Below are 22,720 nucleotides of genomic sequence, written 5' to 3'. Positions count from 1 at the left end.
TGATAGAATAAGTAAGAAAACGGCGCTTTTCCCTCTCCGCCGCCGGTCCCGGTTCGCCCGGATCGGAAACGGAGCGAAACGGGCCGGTTCGCGTTGAACATCGGAGCGCGGGAGGAGCGCGCGCGCGGGGTTGTTTATCTGTAGTAAGGGGAACTTGAAACCGCCGCCCCCCCCACCCCCCTTTGCCCCATGTCCTCGGTTGTTTTCCTTCTTTCGCCTGGATTCTCCATGTTGTCGGAGCAGAACCGAGGGGCTTCCACTCTCCACCGCGGGGGGCTCGGGGTAAACACACACCGCACGGCGGAGAAAGCGGGGACCATGAGCCCGGAGAAGAGCTGATAAGAGGACAACAAAACACGAAGTGCCATGCCCCTCCCCTGTGGAAGGCGGGAATAAGTCCGTATTAAAAACAAGATAAACAGCGCAGCGCTGTTTGTGCAGTTGGGGCGGAAGGTAGATTTGTTAATGTCGAGCTGGTCGCAGACCTGGCTAGATAATGTTTTAATGTGTTTTTTTTGGGGGGGGGGGGGGGGGCGGATGTTGTGTGCGTTAGATGGAAGTTTCTGTCTATCATCGCACAAGTGCAGAGAGAGCGCGAGAGGGAGGGAGGAGGTTCAGCTGGCGTCGAAAACAGGTACGTTGTGGTTCTTCTTCTCAGCTGTCAGCCGTGTTTGTTCACTGCGAGGCTGAACTTCGCTTCTCATTAGCCATTGTTCGAATTTCCCCGTTCCACCTTAAACGGTGCAGCACTAAATATTATAACGCCTCGGGCGCCAGAACGTAAAGGCTGCACAATTTAAGGCGGAAGGGTAAAATTATAACATGAAGCCGAGTCCAGCTTCGCTTATCCGATCCCCTCCGAGTGTCTGGCTTCGGTGCGTGTGCGCGCGCAGAGCGACCGAGTCCCGTTTCCAGCACTGACAGCTCCGCTCTGGCTGCTGCTGCTGCTGCTGCTGAGTCGCAGGTCGTAATGGCAGTAATAACAGTGAGCGCTGTCCTGCCCAGAGCTGAGCGCGCTAAGCAACTTGTTTACTGACTCTTTCAGCGGTGCGCGGTCTTTCTGAGGGACCTCAGCACATCGCACACCACAGATAACACGGGGGAAATAACGCAGGAAAGAACGGGATAATGTCCTGTATTAACGACGCCCGGAAGCTGCTTTAAATCGCGTGTTTATTTATTCGTGTGTTTAAGCTGCTGTACGTTTTGTGTATATATAACGTTAAATATGTAGCGGGGGGGGGGGCAGGAGGGGGGGGCAGGAGGGGGGGGGGGGTCCGTTGGCTTGTTGTTGTTTACAGATTGAAACCCTCGATCTGTTTCTCACATTCATTAGCTCGTGTTTCTGCCAGCGCCGTGTTGACCTACATAAATATCGCATTTGTTCACTCTAAAATGACCCGTTTTACTTAAAATAACATAACACGAACTATTTTGCCGCCCAGAGGAAAAACCTGAGTCAGATTGAGGCGCGCGCGCTCAGTGCGTGGCTTTTTTTGCACAAACTGAACCCGCCATTTTGTTGAGTACAGCTCGTCGGTCTGAGCTGCAGAAAAACGGCAGATCGTTAAAAACAATGTGCACCCGTCGCCCGGGCGTGGAAACGCAAGGTGCCGCGGTGGAATGCGCGAACACGCCCGTCGGGCGCGCGCACGGACGCGCTCCCGCCCCCTGTCTCTCTCTCTCTCTCTCTCTCTTTCTTTCTCTCTCTCTCTCTCTCTCTCTCTCTCTCCATCTCGCGCTGCTGTCAGAGGAGCGGAGGGGAAATTGACAAAGCAGCGTTTCTGTTAATCAGATACCTAAAGCCGAAGGTCGGGCCCGTCCGGCCGGAGCGGGGTTGGGAGTGAAGGGTCGCTCTGGTCTTAAAGGGGAAGTCCTCCGGTTTTTCGAAATTCCTGCCTTAACCGGTTGAGGTGTGAACACAGTCACTCAGAGCTGTTTGGTTTGAGCCGCTCGGTTGTGGAGAGTCGTACTGAGCCAGACTGGTTCACACGGGTGATGATGGGAACCGGACACCCAAAGTGTTTAATGGCTCTGAAAGTCACAGAAAACACGTTTTCCGTATTTCCGACACTCTGAATGTTTCCATCTCAACAACTGAATTATGCATTTAGAAATTCAGAAAATTCCGCTGAATTCCCCTTTGGCTCGTCCAGCTTCACTGCGAAGTCTGGGGGGTATTTAACAAAGAAAGATATTTTATTTCCTTCTGTCCACCTGAGGTGTGGACTTCTCTACCAAAAACAGTCATTCATTTTTACAGGGCTGTTTCGGGTTGGAGCGCCTGCTAAGTGGTGTAAATGTAAATGTAATTTTCCGACCTGGCTTTATCCCTCAGATTTAAACAGGCGGTTTTTCTCAGTTTGCCTTAAAGACTGATGTACGTAAATGACCCTGTATTATCCCTCATTCAGAAACGCTCAAACACTCCTTATAACTTCAGCATGAGTGAGTGGCCGAGTGCTGCGTGCTGAATAAACACATAAATAGGTAAACGTGCTTGTTTTTGTGACATCACAAAAACGGATCATTTGAAACAGGCCGTTTTTGCAAATCAGATGCCGCATATGGGCCATAACAAATGTTTTAACAAGTATTTAAAACAAGGAAAATTCAGTTCAGTGTGTTCCTTTTAAGCCAAAAGTTAATCTGCCCAATAGGAGAGAAGCTAAGGGACGTTCCTATTGGGCAATCCTCATGCTTTTATTCAGCTTAAGTGTACTGAGAAATCCTACTCTGTGAAATAGACCCCCGGTGACAGGAGCAGATGCCATGCCATCTGAAAAAAGGAGAAATGTTCTGCATTTGTAAGCTTGTTTTGCCACCATGTTGCAGACAGTCAGTCTTTTCAGTAACGTTAGACTCGTTCTGAATGCAGTTTGTGCTGGTGTCCATCGTTCAATCACTTGTACTTGAAAAACGGCCAAATTCAGTCCTACAACGGTTATTTTATGCTTTTGTAGGTGTGACTGTGCGTGAGACGCTTTATGTGAATGTTTACGAGGCTGCTGGTTGCAGATAACCAGTTTAAAGGAATAGCTTTATCCCAGGACTGTATGTAATGTGGAATAGCAGATCTTGGAATAAAGAAGTGGTGAACTTTAAAATGACATCTGCGTTAAGAATTCGTCACTTGCTCTGAGGGTTTATTATAAAGCTACATACAGTCTTTGGGGCCTATTTTTGGCCTTAGCAGAAAGGGCATAAGCAAAGGGGGGGTCAGGCTGTGTGTGATGCAGCCAAGTCCTGTCCTGATACACAGAATAATCTTAGGATTGTACTCAGGTTCATGGGCTCCTCAGACATCAACTACATTTATTGGTGTAGAGCACTCACCATACCACTCAATCGGTTCTGTGAGGAACTGAAGAGGGAACCGTAGTTCTTCATGTAATGGTATTAAAGCAGTGTTTTTATCTGCCTTACAGGAGTGCCTGTAGACTGTCTTCACATTTGCTTGAGTTACTGAGGAATCATACAGCCCCCAAAGTTTCTTTTTAGACGGAGTCTGTAAACTTCAGTCTGTTTTGTCTGTTGTGAGTCATTTGTTGTGTCCTTTAGCGTTAATATGATACGCGGCAGCTGCAGGGTAAGTGAAACGTCTCTATTATTTTGTAAACAGCACTCAAATAAAGTGAGGTAAGCAGGTAAGACGTTTCATGAACAGCCTCAGTATCTTAGAATCCTTTTTTCTATCTAGTATTAGTATTAATATTATTCTGTCTAGTGTTATTTGCTCTCTTTGGCGCTTCACTTTATCTCCTTTTATTTCTTCTGTGACCTATTGATAGTTTTCCAATGATGTCGCCGTCACGCTGCCACCATTTCGGTAGGCAGCATCGGGTTCACACAGCAGTGCTGTGGCGGTTGGTAATGTAACAAAGCCCTAACAGATAAAATCGGTTTAAATCTCACCTTTAGAGCATTTTAACCAATATATGTGAGTGTATTGACTTGACCCTTATTTGGTTTGTTGCTGTAGTGACAACAAGCACACTAAATAGCGCAGTAAGCAGTGTGCAAAAAAGTGGCAGATATAAGATCTGACGTGCACTCATTAGTGTAGTGGGTGAAGTACAGAAGGGTGTGGTTTGAGACGCGGCGTTAAATCAACAGTGAAGCAGCTCATTAGCTGCTGAGTAAACATCTCCAAGTGAAAGTTTAAAGCAGGTGTTGATTAAAGATTATTTATTAAGGTAAACGGATGTGTTTGTTGAGGCCAGCTGACGTTGGCTTCACATTCACTAACTTGCGAAATTCATTCTGCATTTAAGAAAGCTCAGTGTAAATGCAGCACCGTTTAAGGTGGAACGGAAAATTCAGATGAGAAGCTGACTACAGCTCCATCATTATGTATGAATTTATTATTTAAGTGCTTTGGCAGTTTTGGTGGCGTTTCTATTCGTTTTGTAAAACACCACTGGACTCTGCAGGAATGCAGGTTATACAGATCCAGTCCACCAGGCTAGCTAATCTTATCCTCATAGGTTTTTCTGGAGACGGCATCTTAAGCACCTACATATCTCTTATCTTTTTAGTGGTCATTCTGGTCTATTTTACTTGGTTTTTATCCACTTGCTGGGTTGTAGCTGCAGTAACGGTGATGAGACGAGCTCTGTCAGAGTCACAGTTCGCCAACCAACAGGCAGCGTGGTGTTCTTAACGACATATTCAAATACTGTGAGTTTGTGTGGAGATGCGTAAAATATTGGAGGTTTGGTGATGTAAAGGAGAACAGCGGCTGTAGAGCTACATTCTGCCAGTGCACCATGTCTGCAGGCAAATATTCACAAAAGTAAGAAGCAGTTCGTTGCGGTGTTGTTGTTTAGTGCTTATTGGTGATGTAGAAGTTATCCAGCTGAGATTTAGTTTGAGTATCGATAACTGAGGCGAAAGCCTGCAAACTTTTAGTTGCTTAATGTACCGAATGTGTTCTAACGCATACCTTACATTTAAGACAATATCCTGTATTTTCTGTTCTGTACTGTGAGAAAAATGGCAATTTTCATAGTTTCTTGCATGTATGCCATCATGTTTTCCTCTGTGGAAAGCGTGTCAGAACATCATTTGACTGTGTAAACCTTGTGTGTAGAATTTTTTGGTCTGCTAAACATGGCTTTACATGACTTGAGCTTCCCTGTTTATCATTTAAATCGCACACTAATCACTAAGCTGATTAACCGAGAAGGTGAAGTGTAATTGATTATATGCAGCAGCCTGAATCATATGCTTTTGTGAGCATGTTGAGGATATTATTAGGGCTGGCTCTCAATTCACTACTTTTATTAAGCTGAATTACTGCAAAATAACAGGTTATTGAATAACGTAAACCACTCGGCTTGCTTATTCCAAAATCTAGACTACTGATTGGCTGATTGGCCGGATTACATTCTGCATTCATGTTATTAATTCTCGATTAGCCTACAATCCATTTAGTAAGTGCACTCACTTCTGGCAACTCATCCTTATTTCTTATTTAAGCCACACTCACTTTTGGTTAATAGCTAATTCCAAAGAAGGTATTGAAAAAAGTATCGCTGAGGAAGTTTAGATATTAGTACTAGATAAATTGGATATGGGAAACTCTCAGTGCTTAAAGAACGCAGCTGTGTGTTTTGTTACAAAGAGCGTGTCATTAATCCTATTTAATAACATTTAAAAATGATTGTACTCATTTTTTGCACTACTGGCCTTTTTGACTTGTTCTACCAAACCTCGAAACAAAATACAGAATATACATGATGTCATTTAATCATTCAGGTAGCCTATTTAAACTCAGTGTACATCCAGGGTGACCCTCCTTTACAATGTAGCTGAGCATTAAACAAAAACTAGACGAAATATATAATATAAGTGTAACAAAGCAAGTGGGATAAAGCATAAGGATATTATTAAAACGGCATGGAAGACAAAATAAACTTTAGGCTCTTTAAAACAAAAAAAACATCTCAAAAGAAGAAAATAAAACTGACGTAGAAAAATAAAAAATCAAATAAAACAACCAAATAAAGAAAAAAAGAAGAGGATAAACAATAAAAGTGATAATAATCAAATGGGAAAAGCCAGACAAATATTAACAGATAGAAAATGAATTTAAAAAGATGGAAAAAGGGTTTCGTGTGTTTTGTGTTCAAACCTGTGTTTGTAATCTGTTTTGCCATCACATGACGTCTTAACTGTCAAACAAACACCTGGCGTAATGAGGTTGAACAGTGTTGGTGGTGTTTTGTTGGGGGGCGGGGCTTGGGATTTTTTTTCCAATGGCATTTAAATGCATTTAGTCAGGTTTGTTTTGTAGGGCGTGTTTTGCTGTAGAGTGGAGAACACAAAGCCAGTTACAATCTCCTCTAAGAACCACAGAAAATCGCCCAATGAATCAACAGCCCCCCTTCTCCTTCCTCCCACCCCGTTCACTAGCCTGCTTCTAACGATTGTGCAACACTGTTCCATCTGTGTATATCAAATCTTTCAAGGGCCGTCGAGTTCATGGATCACGTTCATTCTCCTCCATTTCCTGCGCCTTTTGTGCTAAGCGGAGCTTTATCAATGAGACGGACGAATGCGGAGCAGCGAGCAGTGACGCAGGAGGCCATTTTCCCCCCTCATCCCCTCTTTTCACTGCACACGCCGCTCGTATGTTACATAAGATGATTCCTATGGCTACATAAGCCCCTCAAAGAGAACAACATGGAGGAAGGGAGGAAGGGAGGGAGGGAGGGAGAGAAAGTGAACGTAGATGGCTTTTCTCATCATTTCCAACACTTTTAACTCGTGGCATTAGCAGCAGTAAAATTCTGCCGTAGTAATGTGTAAACAGGTTCCCCAGAAACATCAGTTGGACTGTCCGTAGAGATGAAGCTCTTCCACAGTCAGGAGGCTCTTTCTTCTGTATTTTTAATCTATAAGGCATGTCCCAATTTCAGGTTTCTCTCCACTGCAAATATTTGAACAAAATATGACAGAGAACTTTAAATATGCGAGAGGCCCAGAAGCCCAGCCTAAAAAGCCCTGCCGCAGATGTCATGTTACAAAACACGAGCTCCGATTTCTGCGCCCGTCTTTTGTGGCATATGCACTGCGAGGGCTCGTTCCTGCCAGACTCTCCTGTGATGAAATGGCGGGAGTGGTTAGTGTGTGTATGTGTGTGAGTGTTTTGCACTGAAGGTACATCTGAAATGTGTGGGCTTTCCCGCCCTCTGCGATTATATAACATATACCAGCCATGGCCAGCAGCCTCATTTAAAACAGATTTTCTGTTTTCTGTGCGGCGGAGAGGGGAAGTCGAGCAAACAGGATGATTTTCTGACTCTGATGGCTGCTGCCTAAAAACATCGAAGCGCGTGTTTCATTCCTTTTCAGGGTGTCAGTGACTCAAGACACTCAAACCTTACATTTGCTCGACTGTTATTGTTGGAGAAAGAGGAATAGTCTTTCTTTTGGGATGAACACACAGTGCTGGGCGGCGTTGCTGGAATTCAGTATCATGATATTTTCCGAAGTTAGCACAGCCTGTGACGAGTGTTTGAAGATTTAACTCTGCATTAATGCAGTTATTGAGCACATGCTTCCTGAGTGCTGGTTAAAATACTCTACATTAAAATAATTTCTTAGAAACTTGACCCAGCTTGTTTTGGGACTGTTTGCTTCTGTTAAAGTGACACCATAAGACACCAGCCTTACACAATACTGGAAATGTTAACTGTTTGTTCATAACAGTTTAAAGCACCCAGCAATACTGTAGGCTTACCTTTTTAGGTTTGAGCACCGGTGTTGCTCTAAAATGTAGTAGCACGAGGAACATGTTTCAGTGTTCAAGAACAGCCTTGGCAGATCTCTAGGTTTTCATGGCTGCCTCTTCAGATGAGTTAACCAGTGTTTTTTTTGGATACCGATGAGAAATTGTGTTCTGCGTAGTTTTTTTCTCCTTTGTGGACGATGTGCCAACATGTTTCTGGAGCTAGCTAATATCAACTAGAATAGGTAGCCCAGTTAGTGATACAGCTGCGCTATTTATGTTGTCTCAGGCGTGTCCTTAACAGTGTATCCCTGGCAGTGTGCTCACATTCAGGCACTCATGGTGTGGAGAAGCAAACTGTAATGTGACATGTTCACTTGCATATTTATAAGCAAAATCATCACATTTCACTGAATTGTTAGCAAACATCAGAATAGTCATTTCAGTATTCATAAACTATCACATCGATCAGTTAATACCAAATACTCGGTACCCACGCACATCCCTAATGTTGTTATCAGTAAAAACTAAAATAAATGTTTTTTTTGTGTGAATTCAGTTGCAGCACAGACAGTATATCGCCTAGTGCTTCATACCAGTACTAAATGCATTCTTACGAGCTGATTACTTGATTAAAAAACTGTAGTCAGTGAACATTTCCATTACTGATGATTGGCTCCGAGATTAGTTCACACGTTGGACCTACAGGTTATAATAATGCTGTGGATTGCAGATTCTCTGTAAAGGAAGAGATATTAATGCTCAAGTTGCTTTTGTGAGCATTGTTGAAAGGGACAAAACCCACACCAGCAGATGCCCTGATACTGCATATTTAATATTGTCTTACTGGCCTCTCATGATTAGAAACAGCTTGATGGAGACATTTTTATGTTTTTTTTTGCCACGCAGTGCTTATTGTTTATTAGGTATTTTGAAAGGTTTTGTTTTTATTTTTGACCAATTATTCTGGAATCTTTCGTTATTGTTTAAGAATGTTTACTGTTACAAAATGAAAAATGAATCATTAAAATAATCACCACATTACTCAGTCATATGATTTGTACTGACAGCCCTGATTCCTACACCGTACTAGGCTTGTGTATTGAAATGCTTTGTTACCCTCTTGAAAGGGTACACACTCTCAAATGGGTTTGGCCTTGGTGTGTCAGACTGCTGATAGCCTTAAGAGGGATCCTCGTATACCAGTGGCTTAATCTTGTTATTTCGTTACTTCTAATGTAGTATTATATAATGTAATTAGCAGTTAGACCCCCAGAGCCTGTTTTTAAAGAAGAAGCTTATATTGTTTTTTGTGTGTTTGTTTTCTTGTGGATCCAACAGATATGGCAGACTGTTCCTTGAATCAAAAGCCTGGATGTCAAAGCACCTTTAAAGAACTCAGCTTTTTGCCTTCAAGCTCAGGATGCCCAGCAGCAAAGCAGCACCTTCCCATGATGCCTTGTTAGTGCCGGAGGACAAAAGGACTGTTGCCAAGGTAGCTATAGCTTCCTCAAAGTACCTTTGTGTCAGTGATCTGTTCTCATACAAACCCTGAATGCAGAGCATGGACAGTTTTTCATGTCCAGGAGATATCTGGGAGGGAAGCTGTTGTCTGGTGCAGTGTTTACAGTGAGGATGTTCTGTCTATAGTAAGTCCATAATTTATCAGTGTCTGCACTTGTGAACTTATGTACAGCGGATCAGTAGATCACGGAACATCTGCGTGTTGCAGGACCTCTTTCTGCAGGTCAACTAGTGGCTCTACATTTTTTTTCTGTTTTATCAGATTAACTCGGACGGTAGGGTGAAGTGATTCTGCGTTGAGCAGTGAAAAATTCAGTCCTCTCCGTAAAGACTGCCATGTGGAGATTAAACGGACAGCACAGCTGCAGCTTGTTAAAAGGTTGAGTACAACTGTCACAATAAGAAATTGCACTTTTATAAATGTCGACTTGCTTGCTCACGTACAAAGACAAAATTCCTTCATTATTTCCATTAAAATATATTCCATTAGTTTTATCAAAGAGCAAGACTGTGAGGGACCTTCAAAACAAGCTAAAATGACATTTAATGGCTGTTGTGGAAAAAGGCTTAAAATGAGCATGTTTTATGTAGTATTTTCAAATGTGTTATTGGGAGGTTTTGGTCTGTTCAAAAAAAAAACTACAGAAAAATAAATAATGTTGATACATCATGATGAGGGTCATGTATGTGAAAACGGTTCCATATTTTGAGCGGGAAGAGGTTTAATTCTTCTTTATTATCTGTTAGAAATAAACTATCTTGGCGGTAACAAAACATTAGCCGAATTAATTAAATCCTCACAATTTTTATAATGAATTTATTGTATTTTAAAGATCTTATTTAGAGTCATTGTGGACTATTTCTGTCGGTCCGTTTGTCATGAATTAGTCACACGTGGTGTTTTTTAAAATGTGTTGCTGTAAAAGGTGAAAACACTCATGATGTGACGGCAACTAAATGCGATTTACAGAGGTTTAAAAATGCCATGATGACATTTTGCTTGAATTTCACCATAATCAGAAACCAAATCTGTACTTTGAGCTCAAATACAAGTTAAGGACAGCAGTTGTGGTTTTGTGAATGCAGTGCTGTCCCATATCTACTGAGCAGCCCGTAGACGCCAGGCCTCAACTTATACTCATCCGCGCTGTTGGTAAATCATGGAAAACAGGCCGTTGGTTTACCTGCTTTGCTCTGATGAACTTTTGTCCGGCTGAGTTGAGCTCCAACACCAGCTTTATGCATAATAATGAGGCGCTGCAGCTCCTCTCATTGGCTGGCTTGTGTTCCTAGGCTGTGGAGCAGCTATTCTCTAAAGCCACAGGATTGTCTCGCTCACTGGAATGAATCTGATGGAATATTTGGACAGAGAAGAAAGTGCCAAGCAGACGGGTCCTCACTGAGGCATATTAAAAGCTTTTCAGTGTAAATTATGAGAAAGTTATGTCTGCAAGTTATGTCTTTAAGAAAAACAAGAACAATAAAAAAAAACAGAAGAAGGTGTAAAAATATGTGGTGCATCGTTTGATGTGTATCATCAATTTTTAAATGCTACAGTTGGTTATAATCTGTGCTAAAGTTATCCTTAAGTTTAAATTAAAAAAGATCTGACATCACACAGTTTTCTTATTGAGAAGTTAAAGTTTTTCAGAGTGGTTTGATGTAAAATGGCTCATAGTAGATAAACATAGACTAGGATTTCTTTAAAATAGTGGTGATAGACACCAGGGGTCACAATGTCTACAACACAAGTATAACCATTTTATTTTCTACGAAATGATATTACCAGTGAATCTACATGTGTCATATGAATTTTTATATCTAATGTTCATGATAGCAAAGTAGTAAACTGAGGCATATTATAGCTTTTCGTAACCATTTTCTCTGAGCTACCTTCAGACATCTGGTTACTATTACTGTTGTGTACAATTCTGACTGAGCATGTCACATCAAAACATTCTGAATGACTTTGTTTATATCTTATTAATTTAATTTATAAAAATCAGTGAAATTTGCATTTTAAAAATGTGTTAGCCTATATTTGAATGTAGAAATGAAAACAGTTAATTGTTTTTTATTGTCAGTATGCAAACATTTGTACAATTTACATTTTTTGTTATTTATGTAGTAAAAAATCAAAAAGAGAACTTGTTTTGTGGTATTTGTCAGCTAATGTAGTAAAATGCAGCTCCTGCAAACGTTGGGACACATTTTTATATGTTTTGTTTTAGGCTGTTAAACTACCAGATAAATAGAAATTGTGCACTAAAACTGGCAGAAAAATTGACACATAATTTGACCAAAGGTGCATGCAACTGTATATTCCCCTACTGTGTAGTCTAATTTATGTGTTCAATATAGTTTAATACTAATTCCGAATTATACTAACATAAATCACATCACACTGAAACTTGAGATTTCATGCACTGAATTGGTCCCTAAAGAACTGTAATCATTTACATAATTGCGAGGTGAAAGATTTACAGCAATGTTTATGGTTTAAGACTGAGTAAGTGTTTACAGCTGCACTGTAAAGAAGGCATGAGTCCAGTCGTGTGTGGTGGATTTGTTTGATTTACAAGGTGACCTGTTACATGAAGCAGTCATATACATACATTAACTCGCTGTTTGTTGACTCTTTGGCACTGACCTCTAATGATTTTGTCTTGTTTGTAGATCCCAGCTGAATGTGTGGTCATAGACCTGGACACGATGCTGGGGCATAGCTTGCTGAAGGTATTGACCCCATGGTATCAACTGTATGGTGTTACATGTGTTAGGTATTTGTACTCCATAGGTCCAGCAGCATGTCAGGTTTAATGTATAAACCATATAACTGGTAATACTTAACCCATTTAGTTAACATTCATGAATAACACCTTAAAGTTGAAAAAGGGTAAGAAATCGAAACTCTCTTCCCAAGGATAACGATGTGAAGCACTGCTTTTGTAAAACATCAAATGCTAAATGAATGCTGATGGCACCCCTTTGTGGAGAGTTGTTAGCCTGCTACATGTACATTTTCAGAAAGTATCTTTGCTAGTTACCAATAGCTTAGAAAAAAGAGACCTGAGCTCAGATCCTGCTAGAAACAAAAGTCACTGTAGATACCCAGAAAAAAGGAACGGAGTTGAACACAGAACTCTGTGCCATGCAATGCAATACAATACAATACAGTAAACTACAATACACAGTGCGTTCCACAATACAGTAAACTACAATACACAGTAATACAATAAATACAATAAAATATGAGTAGTGCAGGAGTGAGAGTATGCACTATAATGCTAGCTTGCTTGCACAGACTCCCCTTAATTTACGTTACGTGAGTGGAAGCGAAAATTAATACTGATGTGCTTTGGAACTTCCAAGCAACTCTGCAGTTAAAAAAACAAGTTAGAATGACGAAGTTAACATAGAGCAGTAACGTAGAGTTAACTCTAACCTGAAGAGAAAGTTCCTCTGATCTTCCACTATGGCTGGTGTGCAGTATTTTCTGTGCAAATTAAGTGCCCTGGTGGTAAGTTGAATTATGAAAAAGCAGCTGTAACAACAGACAACTCAATGTTTTTAATGTGAAAAACGTGTGGGTGTGGTTTCTCCGGCAGGGTGTGATATTAGCACGCAAGTCGCTGTGAATCTGCTGCAAAGAAGCTCATGAGCGCTTCTGTTTACAGTAACGTTTATTATAATGATGGGTGAAGTAGTTCTCAAAAGATGCTGGGTTACTCAGTATCTCGTTGTTTAATTTGTGTGTTTTTAATTTTTCATTAAAACAGTTCATATTAAAAAAGCATATAGACTGAAATAGAATAAAAAGTAGGTCAAAGCTGCCGCAGACTGCTTCTTTTTTTGGGGGGGTGGGGTTGGGGGGCAGTGTCTTAGATAATCGCAATTTTTTAACTATAAAATGTCTTTTATTTATTTTTTGATATCACCCAGGCCTAGTAAGGTGTAACACTATATTAAAAGGTCCACAGTGGATGGCTTTGGAAATCAGTGCTGCAACACTATTAAATAATGAAATTACACTACTGTGTAAAATTAAAAGTTGGTAACACTTGAAGCCGGCTGTACTACATTGATGTGTCATATCTGATGTCATATGCTTTCAAGAAATGTGACAGATTTTGTAAGTGTGTTGGCATTATCATAACATGTTTGATGTCATGGCAGCTTGTGCCACATGCCAATTTTTACTGCGCTACTCTGGTTAGATGTCATGACATCAAACCTTGCGGCATCTTATGACATGACATTTAATGCTGGCATGTTACTCGACAAAACCTGTCACGACAACTCATGACAGCATTTGACATCCGATATGGCATGTATTGGTAAAGCCAAACATCTGGGCAGTAAGCAGTAGTTCGTTTGAAGAAATGCTAATATTAGAATGAACACAAACAAATAAACAGTACATTGTGGTTTGATGTGTGTAACCATTTCCAAATCTCTCCTCAAGAACATCCAGTATTAGCGTACATTTACTCTCCAGGACCTGCTTCACATAATCTGCCCTTCAGTAAATTATAATCAGGTGCTGCTGATGAAATTGAACAGATCAGTGCAACGGCTGGAGAGCACTGGGGTCAGGAACCACACCTGTATATCTCACCAACATATATTAATCATTTTGCTGAAAACTAGGCCTGTCCTGATCATGATGTTTTAGCTCACGATTAATTGCCATATAAATAAATATGATCAGTTTGATTATGTTTTTTTAAAAGACAGCTGAATCGTGTTAAAGTACAAGTCTAAAGCGGCCAAATAGGTTGATTAGCTGTCAGCTTGCAGTGTATATGTAGTAGATCCCCAATGACGACATTACATTACGTTACTCACTGCTGCCCTTTATAGGTGATAGAGCAACAGTCAGACGTTAGAACTTGTTTTCGTGTCTCAATAAATGCCTTTTCGGTTTTCTCTTATTTACATGTATTTGCCTGAACCCAAATGATAAAAAGTCACTCAATTCATGTTTTTGCGATGGAAGCATAAGATTGTGAAATCTAACAACTATAGGAAAATAATTGCAGCCAGCTCACATAATTGTGAGTGTATGAAACGTATGACAGGCCTGTTGTAAACAGTTTGACTTTATTTGTGTTTATTCTATCACACAAGATCATTTCCTCATGGAATATTTGAAAATCTAGTATTACATTACAGTTATAAATACTCAGTCTCTTCTTATACAGTTATTATGAAACTTGAAATGCACACATGTGAGTATATGCAAACATGGATCACTGTGTGGTTATTAATTAATTTACCTTGCCTTGTCCTTAGGGTGTACGCAGTGCACAGCGGATCTCTCTGAGTCTGTGGAGACTGAGGCGCCCCCACACAGCAGGTGAAGACTTCATGTGCAAAGCATGTTGGTGTATATGAGAACTGAGAGACTGGTAATCCCCTGCTAGTGAGCTGGTGTTTTTATTAGCTTACACATTGAACACAAATGGGATGTGCCTGAGGACAGAGGGTGATTGTTTTTCTGACTTCAAGAGTGGACAGAGTGCGCCCTCTGGTGGACAAGGGGTGGAACTGTCAAGAACCATAACGTATATTGTTAAATTCTCCTCCCTGTTTTTTTGTTTGAGAAAACAGTAACACTGTGTTCATGGTCTTTCAGCAACTAAACAGCTGTGAATGTGTTTATTTATTTCTTTGCGGAGGATCTTATCACGTACATATATTCCTTGAAACCTTTAGCTCCTTGAAATCCTGTGTTTGGCTTCTGCCTGGTTCAAGTAATCCAGGATAGGTTGGTTCTCACTGGTACGGCCTATTCTTGATTACTTGTTTCAGGAGGAAGTTACCAGCAGCAGAACGGAAAGCCCTACCATGCTCTCACGATTCTTAACTGGAGAGGAAATTAATGCTGTTTTGTGATCAGCTTGATAAGTCATTTCCAAGATGCAATTGCTCAGGTGACGTTGGGGTGGTTTTAGAGCTAATAAACGTATGAGCTAGAGTTGAAAAATACTGCAAAGTAGCTTAAATAGAAAGTTGAATTTCATGGTTCTGAATGTTTTATTACACCTTGGCTGCAGCTGGTTGCTTGCAAAGTAGCATGATGACGCCTGACACACCAATGTTTTTAAAGTGGTGCATGAAGATTCTTTCACTATTTTGCCAAAATAGCTGCAGTTTTAACTGTAACTCACTTATAGGAATAAACAAATAAGTAAATGTGTGAAAAACCCTTTAACAATAACAGTAATTGCAAGCTATGACTGGACTAAAGAACAGATTGAGTAGATGTGGAAGTGGCAGAATGTCATTCATCCATTTAACCTATTTTAGTGCCCAAACCCTTAGAAATTACAGTTATCTGTAAGGTCAACAGCATGCTGTCATTTTTCATCTGTTATTTCTGATGTGTAGCTCATGGAGAGAGGAGGAAAGCTGGGGATGAACGTGTAGTTTCGAAACTTTCAATCAAGACCATGTTTATGTTTGTAAGTACAAGCAGAGATATTGTATTATGATTTGGCATTATAGACACTGTTTATCATTAAAAAACCGAAAACCTCACTAACGCAGATCCAAACCTGTCGCTGAAGAATGTAAATTCTTTCTTAATGTGCCGTTATGCAGTGAACTCTTATTAACTGTGTAGTTCTGTTACATTTAATAAGCAAAATGACAGTAATAACAAGACATGTAAGAGCTCACTTATAGACCTGCACTCCAAACCTCTACATGCAGACCATATAACCTGCTCTTCCATGTTCTTCCCAGGGTGGAGTGTTAAAGAGCTGAGCTGCCTCAGCCAGGAGCCCAAGACCCTTATCCTGGACGAATCGTCCACCCTGAGAGCTCCGTATGTAAACTGCTGCCCTTGTCTATCTACTTTATAGTGTTATAGTAGGAAAAACAGGTTATAGTTGTAAAGTGTCATGTTTAGGTGTAGTATGAAGTTATTTTGAGGCAAGATATGATCATTTGATTAGCTGGGTAATATTGATAAGCTAATGAAATGCTAAACAGAACGTCCGTGTATCCTGATACTATCTTTAGGATTATTAAAGCGATAGTAGTGATAATTCACACAAAAGCAGTTGATCAGCCAAGACGTTTGGTTGCTAAGCAGTATAAAAACTTATACAATACAAAGTTGTAAACTATATGTTTACGATCATCATGCACTCTAATCGTTAAGTATTGACGATTATAAAGTTGCATAGCTAAAAATAGTAGCAGCTGCCAACTTTCTCTTTACTTTCGTCCATAGCTGTGGTAAAACGTTGGAAATGGAAATGCAAAACTCACAGACCACCATTAGTTTATTCAAATTTCACTTGAAAAAGTCATTAAGTTGTTCAGATGTTTTTCAGGAGGTATTTCTGAGAACAGATAAAAGATAATCCACTTGCCCAGGAAAATAAGTGAAAAGTCAGGTTTTTTTTGAGTCTCCAAAATAAATAATAAAAAATGAAGAGGAACAAAATTCATTATACAGAGAAAATAAGACTCCTAACAGCCATGCAAAACCTGGCAGACCACCAAAACTCCAACTCCGTCAGATAAACAACACATAAAGCTTTCATCTTTGAGAGAGAGAGGAGGAAATGAAGCTGCACTCTTGCTGCAGATCTGAAAAAATTCACAGGTGTTTCTGTCCATCCTTCCACTGTGAGAAGACAACACTGAATCTGAAAGGATGTGCAGCTGTTTCTGAGAATAAGACAAAAACGTAGCTGCTGGTGTTTTCAGAACAATGGACTGGCCACTCCAGAGTCCAGACCTCAACATCAGTGTATGTGTTTGGGTTATTTGAATCATGAGAAGCAGAAAATGCAGCGAACGTCTATGACTGACTATGACTGGAGGTGTGGAGAAACAACCCTGCCGAATTATTTATAATCTGAAAGCAAGTCTCCGAAAAGAATGGAAGCTGTAATAAAGGCAAAGAGTGACACGTTAAATACTACAAAAAGTTATACTTAGTCGTTGAGCTTTCTGAGTGATTGTTAAATGTTTTAAATATGCTAATCAATGGCTGTTTTGATGGGAAATTAAATAAACGAATGGTGGTCTCTGACTGAAGCGCAGTACTATATCTTAGTTGATGAACTTCATGTGGAGTAAGGAGGCAGTATTTGGTGTAAATAATTTTTTTTGGCCAAGCTATCAATAGAATTTAAAATATTCACACAGCATTAGTCCTCAGGAGTAGGAGACTGTTGAATATCTTTGTTCTGACAGATTCCAGGGCCTTCATTTGATGGACGATGGCGAGTTTGGCAGACCAGAGCGCCACTGAACCCAGAGAGCTCTAGATCAAGACCCATCGAGATACTGCGTCTTACTTGGTCCCTGAAATATACTAACCTCCCTATTGAGTACCTGACACAAACAAAAACACATTCACACACGACTGTAGACACATAAACAGAGGTCTGGTTACACTCATAGAAGCTTTCTTCATAATTTCCCATTTCACAGTAATGGTGTTAATTGGTTTTAGCTAAAATTGTAAGTATGAAAAATTTGGTAACGTTTTGGAGGCTTTGTCATTATGTTGTTAGTGCCAAAATGGAGTGTTCAGTCATTTATTTCAATAACAAACATAATTAAGATATAGGCTTCAAAGGATTTTAGCCTGAAGTCCAAGTCAGTTAAAGGTCTGAAAGGGCTTTAAACTCTGACTTTGAAGCACTTCGGTAGAATGAGCCGTATATTCCGCCGCGTTCCGAACTCGAAGGCGTTGTTCTCTGGATGCGGCGCATGACGGAGTCTAATAAACTTGAATAAATTCTTATACTGAAGGACCGAATGCAGTGCATTTTTTCTCTATAGCATTTGAATCCAATGTTGTAGCCCTGAATTATTGTAAATTCCTCTACTGAACAGACTACACATTCAGTGCTGTACGTTTGAGTGGTCGGTCAAAGCTGTCCGTATAATTAATGATCTTCTTCCTGCCACAGCGTTCACAGCTGTATCGTTAATGCATGTTCATGTGTTTGTGATTCAGACTGTTTACAGCTGCTCACAGCTTAAGAAATACTAATGTACCATATTTGTACTGTATCATTGTGCCTTTAGGCGATGGACGTGTCTGTATATGATCAGAGCTCAGTTGAGAAGAAAACACTCATGTAAACAAAACTTGCTGAACTGTCGTTCTCTTATCAGTGCACTTGCATATTAATTCAACATGGTTTTAGCTGCTGACATATGAACTTAAAACAACAATGCCAGTTACAACCGGTACAGTATTAGGCAAAAGTTACGGCACCCAGCTGGATTACATTTTACTGATTTTCTAAGTGAAGTTATAGGTGTGTACAAAGGTTTAGGCAAATGATGTCACAGAAAACACGCTCTGGCACACTGCACATATTAACACAGTCAGTATTTATTTGCTGAATTTAACATGGTGGGGGGGGATAAAATCTAGCTGGTGTAAAAGTTATGACACTGTATTTTATTATTTCCCCCCAATGTCAAACTCTGCAAATAAATAGAAATTATGTCGTACAATTTGCAGGAAATGCTGTATTTAAGGGACGTATAACCTTATTTTCACTTTTTTTTTCTACTTTTGCATGCAAATGTGAGCGCTTCTGCAGATTTTACAGTCAACCTGAATCCAAAATGGACCTTTTTTCCATACTATTTAATGTGCCTGGTCATATTAAGCATGACCCATCATATCATCTCATTTAAAAGCCCAAAATCTTGTTTTCTCGTAATCTTCCATGAAAATGTAATGACATTTGCTGACTATAAAGCAGCTCTTGAGTTGTAATTAGGTCACTTGTGCAGCAGTGGGCAGGGAATAATATTAAATCAAATGCCCCCAACCTAACTAGAATGAAAAAGCTCGCTTAACTCAGAGACCCTCCCTGAAACTGATTCACTTAGCAGTGCGTCACAGTACAGAAGGAAAAGTGACAAAATGTAAACGCCGTAACTTTTGCATAGGGCTCTGTTGCTAGTAGCCCCATCTGATCATCTGCTCTACACATGACATGCAAAAGCACCTAGACAGCTACTTGAAGATGCAGCTATTGTTGACTCAGGTGTTCAATTGGAAAGCACTACCAACAGAATGAGGCACTCTGCAGCAGCGACTGATGAACCTGGATTCTCTATGCTTAATGCCAAGTGTCTGCTAGAGGGTTGTAAAGCCCTCCTGGACTGTGGAGCAGTGGAACTGGGTTCTCCGGAGTGCTGAGCACTGCTGACTGATACTTCTGATTTCAGAAGAAACTAAATTCTGCTGGGACAGATGGCAACTGGTGTAATACCTAACTATGTCACCAGGGGTGCTGACATTCAGTAAACTGAGCAAAGGCTTTAAAAACCTCACTTTCTCTGAGCCAAAAGAACCAATCAAGACTGCATAAAAAGATTTTATTTAGTTGCATGAGTGATGGCAATTGCTTAGAAAGCTCAGAAAAAAAAATATGGCTTTGTGGAGGAGTGAAAAACATCTGATAGCACCTTGATATAAAAAAAGTTTACAGATATATTAACAGCTTCGTCATAAATTCTTTTGTAAACATGGCGAACTAATATAAAATATTCCTGACAATTACAACAAAATAAAATGTGAAAATAAATGTAACTTCTACAGGCAACTTAGGAATCTAATACACAGGAACACAGACGTCTCAGAGCAGTCAGACTGGAGTCGGTGTGACGGAAGGAGAACATGCTTGCATGTGACTTTGATGACATCTATAAAGGTTAAAAGTCATTTTCAAAAAACAGCCTCTTTTGTTTCTTTTTTAAAGACGAAGGCCTGGTAAAAAAGGGAGTGGAAAAATAATGTGCGAAATATCTCCATCAAGTCTTCTGCTGTGGATTGAAGTTAATCTAGCAGTAATTAGTATAAAAAATGCTGTACAGTTAAAGAGTCCCATTTTAGAATCCTTCACATCTGAAGATGAAGTGATGTGGTCACAGTTTATAAGCAGGGATCTGAAGGGTTTTGCACTGATTGTACAATAAAACACATCAAGTTCTTAACAGCAGATGGACGAATTTAAAATGAGTTCTAAATTCAGAACCTTCATTCAAATTTTCAGCTCCACCTTATATAGTGCAGCTGTTACACTGTGGCGCCTGTACATGCCTGAACATAACTGCTATGCCATTTAAGGTGGAACGGAAAATTCCTTGTGGAACCCTTTTAAAATCACAGAACATTTGATTAAAATCAGCATCAAAAGAAGACTAGCAGAGGTGATTTTACTAGAAGAGTCAGCGTTGCACTAACTGGGTCACCGCAATGTTTACAAAACTCCTTCAGTGAGGACGTTTCCTGAATTGCGGCATGTCCACACTGGGTGATGTATTGGAAAAACGTGGGAACTGTGTTTATGCCGGTGCTTTAAAGTGGGAAAGAGCAACCGTGTACAATATAGAATGAGGTCATCTTGCTGAGTCAGCCGTCACAGAGAAACTCACTAGAATACAACATTGTATGGAAACAACCTGGAGGGCATTTCACAAAGCTGGCCGTGAACCGCAGTTAGCTAGATAACTTAAGCCAGAGGTTGAGACTGTCCAATAGTAACCTCTTGATAAAGTCAGCTATAACTGAGGAATCTGGCCGTGTGAAATGTCCTCTTCAACTGGAGTTCCACAGATTCAGCAGAAGGTCTGAGAAATTCTGAGAAAGTCGTTCAAAGTGGTCTGATGTGAATCTTCTAGAGGAACCGGACGTCTCAAGCGTTTAATAGCTCTTAACCTCCCTCACAGAGGACATGGTTATGAATATGCTGTCTGTTGCCTGAGACACTGTTTTACAATAGTTCTAAGGAGGTTTTGTCCTAAAATATATAAATACAAGGGGGGCGGAGAGTAACATGCAGGGTGTTGTAAGGCAAAATAGTCCCCCAGAAAACAGATTTTTGCAGATTACCACTATTTTACCATCATTAACATTATCTGTTATAACTGGGGAGCATGTGCTGCTTCACTGGTTGTTTTGTATAATAAATTAAATAGCTGTAGTTGTGTTGTTGACATTTCGGTTCCTACTACCACCACTGTAAAGAAATCCGAATTTCACACTGAGCCACTGTGAACGACTGTCTACATCTCACTGAACCATGCAGAACTTTTGCAGAAAAATCAGTGGAGTTCCCCTTTAAAAGCATCGCTAAACAGAAACTTTATAGCAACACGTGTACATACATTGCCAGGCACAGTAAATAGATTGAGAAGGAACAAAGAAACAAGTAAGACGTGGTCTTGTCCAACCACACTGTTAAAAAGGAAAACAAGAATAAATAAATAGTAAAATTCACTGTAAAACACTGTAGCTCTCTCTCACGTGGAGAGTACTTTTATTATTGCTACAAAATTTTGCCACGTAACATAATGGAATCAATGGAAGTCGAAGTCCGACACAAATTGTACACACGTGTTTTTCTTTCTTTTCCTTTTTTTTTTAACCTTTTTACATAAAATATGCATATTAAATTACAAAAGACAGCCACATAAACACTTTTCACTTTGCAATAACTTTACACAACTATGTTAACAAAAGATGTACACAGATGTACATGTAGAGACAACATGAGAACATTCTGAGAGGTTTTTTAAAAAGAAAAAAAAATACAAAACAAAAAATCGGAAGACTTTAAATGTCTTAAGAGTTTACTCGACGGAGTCAGAACTTTGCTGTCTACTTTGCTTCTACACGAAACAGAGAATGAACATGGGTGTAGTGATATATATATATTTTTTTTAAGCGACATCGAGAGTGTGTAAAAATACGGCGGGAGTCCATGACAAACACGTCCAACTCACTGTTTTCTGCCCGACAGGAATTCTCAGATAGAAAGGTGAATTTTGTTTGCAGGAATTATATTTATTTGGAATATTCTGGTGCCAAAAAGGGAGTGTCCTGCGAGTGTTCATATAAAAAGACTACTGTCCCGCATCACTTGCATCAGGGTATAGAAAAAGATTGGTACCTGATGGTTAGTCAACCCCTTTGTCCTCAACTACCACCGCCTGTTCTCAGCCTTGACTACCACAGGAAGACAGGCTGTCGTAGAGGGAGTCGCTGAGAGACTCGGGGGTTTCTAGGGTCTGGGGGTGGGCGGGCGAGAGAGCATCAACAGGCCTCTCTCTCACCAGCTCCAGCCCAGGATCCCTCGCCGCATCAGGGCTGACGGGACCACGAGGTTTGTCTCTTCGCACCTGGGCCACCTGGGGGAGGCTTCTGGGGCCACCGTCACGACCGACTGCGGCTTCACTAGTCTTGGTGCGCTGCGATGGGAGTATAAACAACATTTCAATTTTAAATAGCATAAATATGCAATCAAAGAGGCTGGAAATTGATCTATAATGGAAAGCTGAAGCACATCACTAACTCCATTTAACATGCAGAAAGTGTTGCATATCAAATGGAAAATTATTCTGCTTTAGCATTTTTATAGATAACACAAAATTACAGCATCAGAACTTGATTCAGAAGTTGAT

General features: G+C 40.3%; 2 protein-coding genes across 5 annotated transcripts in view; one reads left to right on the top strand and one right to left on the bottom strand.

Annotated features, from left to right (window-relative positions):
* ctdsp2 (CTD (carboxy-terminal domain, RNA polymerase II, polypeptide A) small phosphatase 2) lies at window positions 1-18,047 on the top strand. 2 transcript variants are annotated; one of them, XR_005130741.1, is made up of 8 exons: window positions 1-634; window positions 9,077-9,230; window positions 9,522-9,638; window positions 11,936-11,995; window positions 14,555-14,618; window positions 15,653-15,726; window positions 16,010-16,091; window positions 17,477-18,047. XR_005130741.1 is itself a non-coding variant. In XM_037541285.1 (7 exons), exons 2-6 carry the CDS (start codon window positions 9,159-9,161, stop codon window positions 16,028-16,030), a joined length of 291 nt encoding a protein of 96 aa, XP_037397182.1. In that variant the 5' UTR covers window positions 3-634; window positions 9,077-9,158; the 3' UTR covers window positions 16,031-16,091; window positions 17,477-18,047. The 2 variants fall into 2 exon arrangements, 1 of the variants encoding a protein (XP_037397182.1); XM_037541285.1 differs by lacking the exon at window positions 9,522-9,638 and having other exon boundaries at window positions 3-634.
* Window positions 18,048-21,537: 3,490 nt separating this feature from the next.
* Window positions 21,538-22,720, bottom strand: part of nckap5l (NCK-associated protein 5-like) — a 28,325-nt gene continuing 27,142 nt past the window's right edge. For 2 of the 3 annotated variants that reach the window (XM_017707975.2, XM_017707976.2), the window contains exon 12: window positions 21,538-22,507. In XM_017707975.2, the coding sequence (XP_017563464.2) occupies window positions 22,256-22,507 (252 nt within the window). In that variant the 3' untranslated portion in view covers window positions 21,538-22,255. The remainder of the gene's footprint in view (window positions 22,508-22,720) is intronic. The other variant, XM_017707977.2, reaches the window with a different exon arrangement.

This window comes from Pygocentrus nattereri, chromosome 9 (genome assembly GCF_015220715.1).
Source record: "Pygocentrus nattereri isolate fPygNat1 chromosome 9, fPygNat1.pri, whole genome shotgun sequence".
Lineage (NCBI taxonomy): Eukaryota > Metazoa > Chordata > Actinopteri > Characiformes > Serrasalmidae > Pygocentrus > Pygocentrus nattereri.
Note: the sequence above shows the minus strand (reverse complement) of the source record. Positions and strands in the feature narration are given on the sequence as shown.

Bases quoted from the DNA above. Each gene is read 5' to 3' on its own strand.
- ctdsp2 (XM_037541285.1), top strand. From the start codon at position 9,159: ATGCCCAGCAGCAAAGCAGCACCTTCCCATGATGCCTTGTTAGTGCCG. The intron at 9,231-11,935 runs GTAGCTATAGCT...TCTTGTTTGTAG, and splicing joins ACAAAAGGACTGTTGCCAAG to ATCCCAGCTGAATGTGTGGT. The intron at 11,996-14,554 runs GTATTGACCCCA...CCTTGTCCTTAG, and splicing joins TGGGGCATAGCTTGCTGAAG to GGTGTACGCAGTGCACAGCG.